Below are 1,968 nucleotides of genomic sequence, written 5' to 3'. Positions count from 1 at the left end.
CAAAAAAATAAATAAATAAAAAATTAGCCAGGCGTGGTGGCACGTGCCTATAGTCCCAGCTACTCGGAAGGCAGAGGTGACAGGATCACCTGAGCCTGAGAGGTCAAGGCTGTGGTGAGCTATGATTGTGCCCCTGCACTCCAGCCTGGGTGACGGCGTGAGAGCCTGCCTCAAAAAATAAATAAAGGCCAGATGTATTAAAAAGAATGAAATACCTCTAAATGTGGCAACATGGCACAAATCTGAGGTGGCTAAGTACACATGTGTATAAACTCAGTGAGTGGAGCAGGGAAAGGCACTGAAGAACCCCTAACATTGGAGATGGGGTAAAAGGGAAGGGTAAAAGGAAAGGAGGGCTGTGGTTTCCATGCACAGATGGTGGCTCAGGAGGTCTGAGATGCCAGGTGACCGATGCCAGGCAGGGAAAGTAAACCTCTGTGAATTCTACTGTTGTTTTACAGCTAATCTTGCTCCCTTAAGCGTAAGTTTCCCAAGGGTAAAAACATGGTGAATTTCTCTTACGCCTAACACAAAATTATTCATGAAGTAACCTCTGAAAACAGCACTGTTTAATCAGATATGCCACTTTTTACCTCTTTGGGACAAAGCGAAGGACAAAATATTGAGCCTCAAGACTTTACTAGAAATGGAAGTACCCGAGGTCACCGGAGGCTCCCTCCCTCATGAGAGGAGCTGGCTGGGGAGAGACCCTTTCATTTTCTTTTTTTCTTTTCTTTTCTTTTTTTTTTGAGACGGAGTCTGGCTCTGTCGCCCAAGCTGGAGTGCAGTGGCCGGATCTCAGCTCGCTGCAAGCTCCGCCTCCCGAGTTTACCTCAGTCTCCCGAGTAGCTGGGACTACAGGCGCCCGCCACCTCGCCTGGCTAGTTTTTTGTATTTTTTAGTAGAGATGGGGGTTTCACCATGTTAGCCAGGAGGGTCTCGATCTCCTGACCTCATGATCCGCCCGTCTCGGCCTCCCAAAGTGCTGGGATTACAGGCTTGAGTCACCGCGCCTGGCCGACCCTTTCACTTTTAGAAAGGAAAAGTGGAACGGAGCTGAAACCCGAAAGCAAAGGCAGCCGGCTGCTCACCTTGGGGGCCTGTGGAGTCTTTGGTTTCTGGAAGAACCTCGTGATTTCGGCCTTCTCTGCTTTAATGCGCTGTGATATTAAGAGAGGGTGATGAGAAAGAAAAGAGGAAGAGAAACAGTACATGTTGCAAAACATGCAAAGGCCCCAGAACCGAACCTCAAGCATTTTAGCTTGAAGGCACTACTGTGACTTTTAGCTCTCAAAACCCACGGACCCAAAACCGAGCCAGCCAATCTCAAAATGTCCGAGTCGCCCTTGTGGGCAGAAGTGCCAGGACTGCAGGGCCAGTAGGCATGTGACAGGCCAGCACTGGGAAAAAGCAACAAGAATGCATCTAGACAGACCCGCCCCTCCCTGTGGGCGCCATTTGGTTTCCCCAAACCAAGAGAATATTAGGTGTCGGCTCTGGCAAGAATTCCACTTTGGGCATCTGCTTCTCCCACAGGCTGGGATGGGGAAACTCTGTGGGAAACGCTCTACCTTCTCTTCTTCTCTTAACCGTTTCTCTTCTTCCTTTTTCCTTTTTTCCTCAAGTTTAGCCCTGTGAGACAGCAAATGACATTTCAGCCAACTCTGCTTTGGCTCTGGAAGGGACCGCAGCACTCAACTGTTAGTATATGACAAGTATTTCATTTTACATTAAATGAATATAAGTTATTTTCATGTTTACTATAAGGCTTTTACATAGGTCTTCACAATAAAAATGGAAAAGAGTCGGCTGGGTACGGTGGCTCACGCCTGTAATCCTAGCACTTTGGGAGGCCGAGGCCGTCGGATCACAAGGTCAGGAGATTGAGACCATCCTGGCGAACACGGTGAAACCCTGTCTCTACTAAAAATACAAAAAAATTAGCCGGGCATGGTGGCGGGCGCCTGT

At 48.5% G+C, this 1,968-nt stretch overlaps 1 protein-coding gene across 1 annotated transcript in view; it reads right to left on the bottom strand.

Moving 5' to 3' along the window:
* The window catches only part of CHAF1A (chromatin assembly factor 1, subunit A (p150)), a gene marked incomplete at its 5' end in the record, with an annotated part of 42,437 nt that overhangs the window by 19,989 nt on the left and 20,480 nt on the right, over window positions 1-1,968 (bottom strand). The window contains 2 exons of the mRNA XM_011943614.1: window positions 1,092-1,160; window positions 1,572-1,673. Coding sequence (XP_011799004.1) covers window positions 1,092-1,160; window positions 1,572-1,673 — 171 coding nt within the window. The remainder of the gene's footprint in view (window positions 1-1,091; window positions 1,161-1,571; window positions 1,674-1,968) is intronic.

This window comes from Colobus angolensis, unplaced genomic scaffold, assembly GCF_000951035.1.
Source record: "Colobus angolensis palliatus isolate OR3802 unplaced genomic scaffold, Cang.pa_1.0 Scaffold22, whole genome shotgun sequence".
NCBI classification, from domain to species: Eukaryota; Metazoa; Chordata; class Mammalia; order Primates; family Cercopithecidae; genus Colobus; species Colobus angolensis.
Note: the sequence above shows the minus strand (reverse complement) of the source record. Positions and strands in the feature narration are given on the sequence as shown.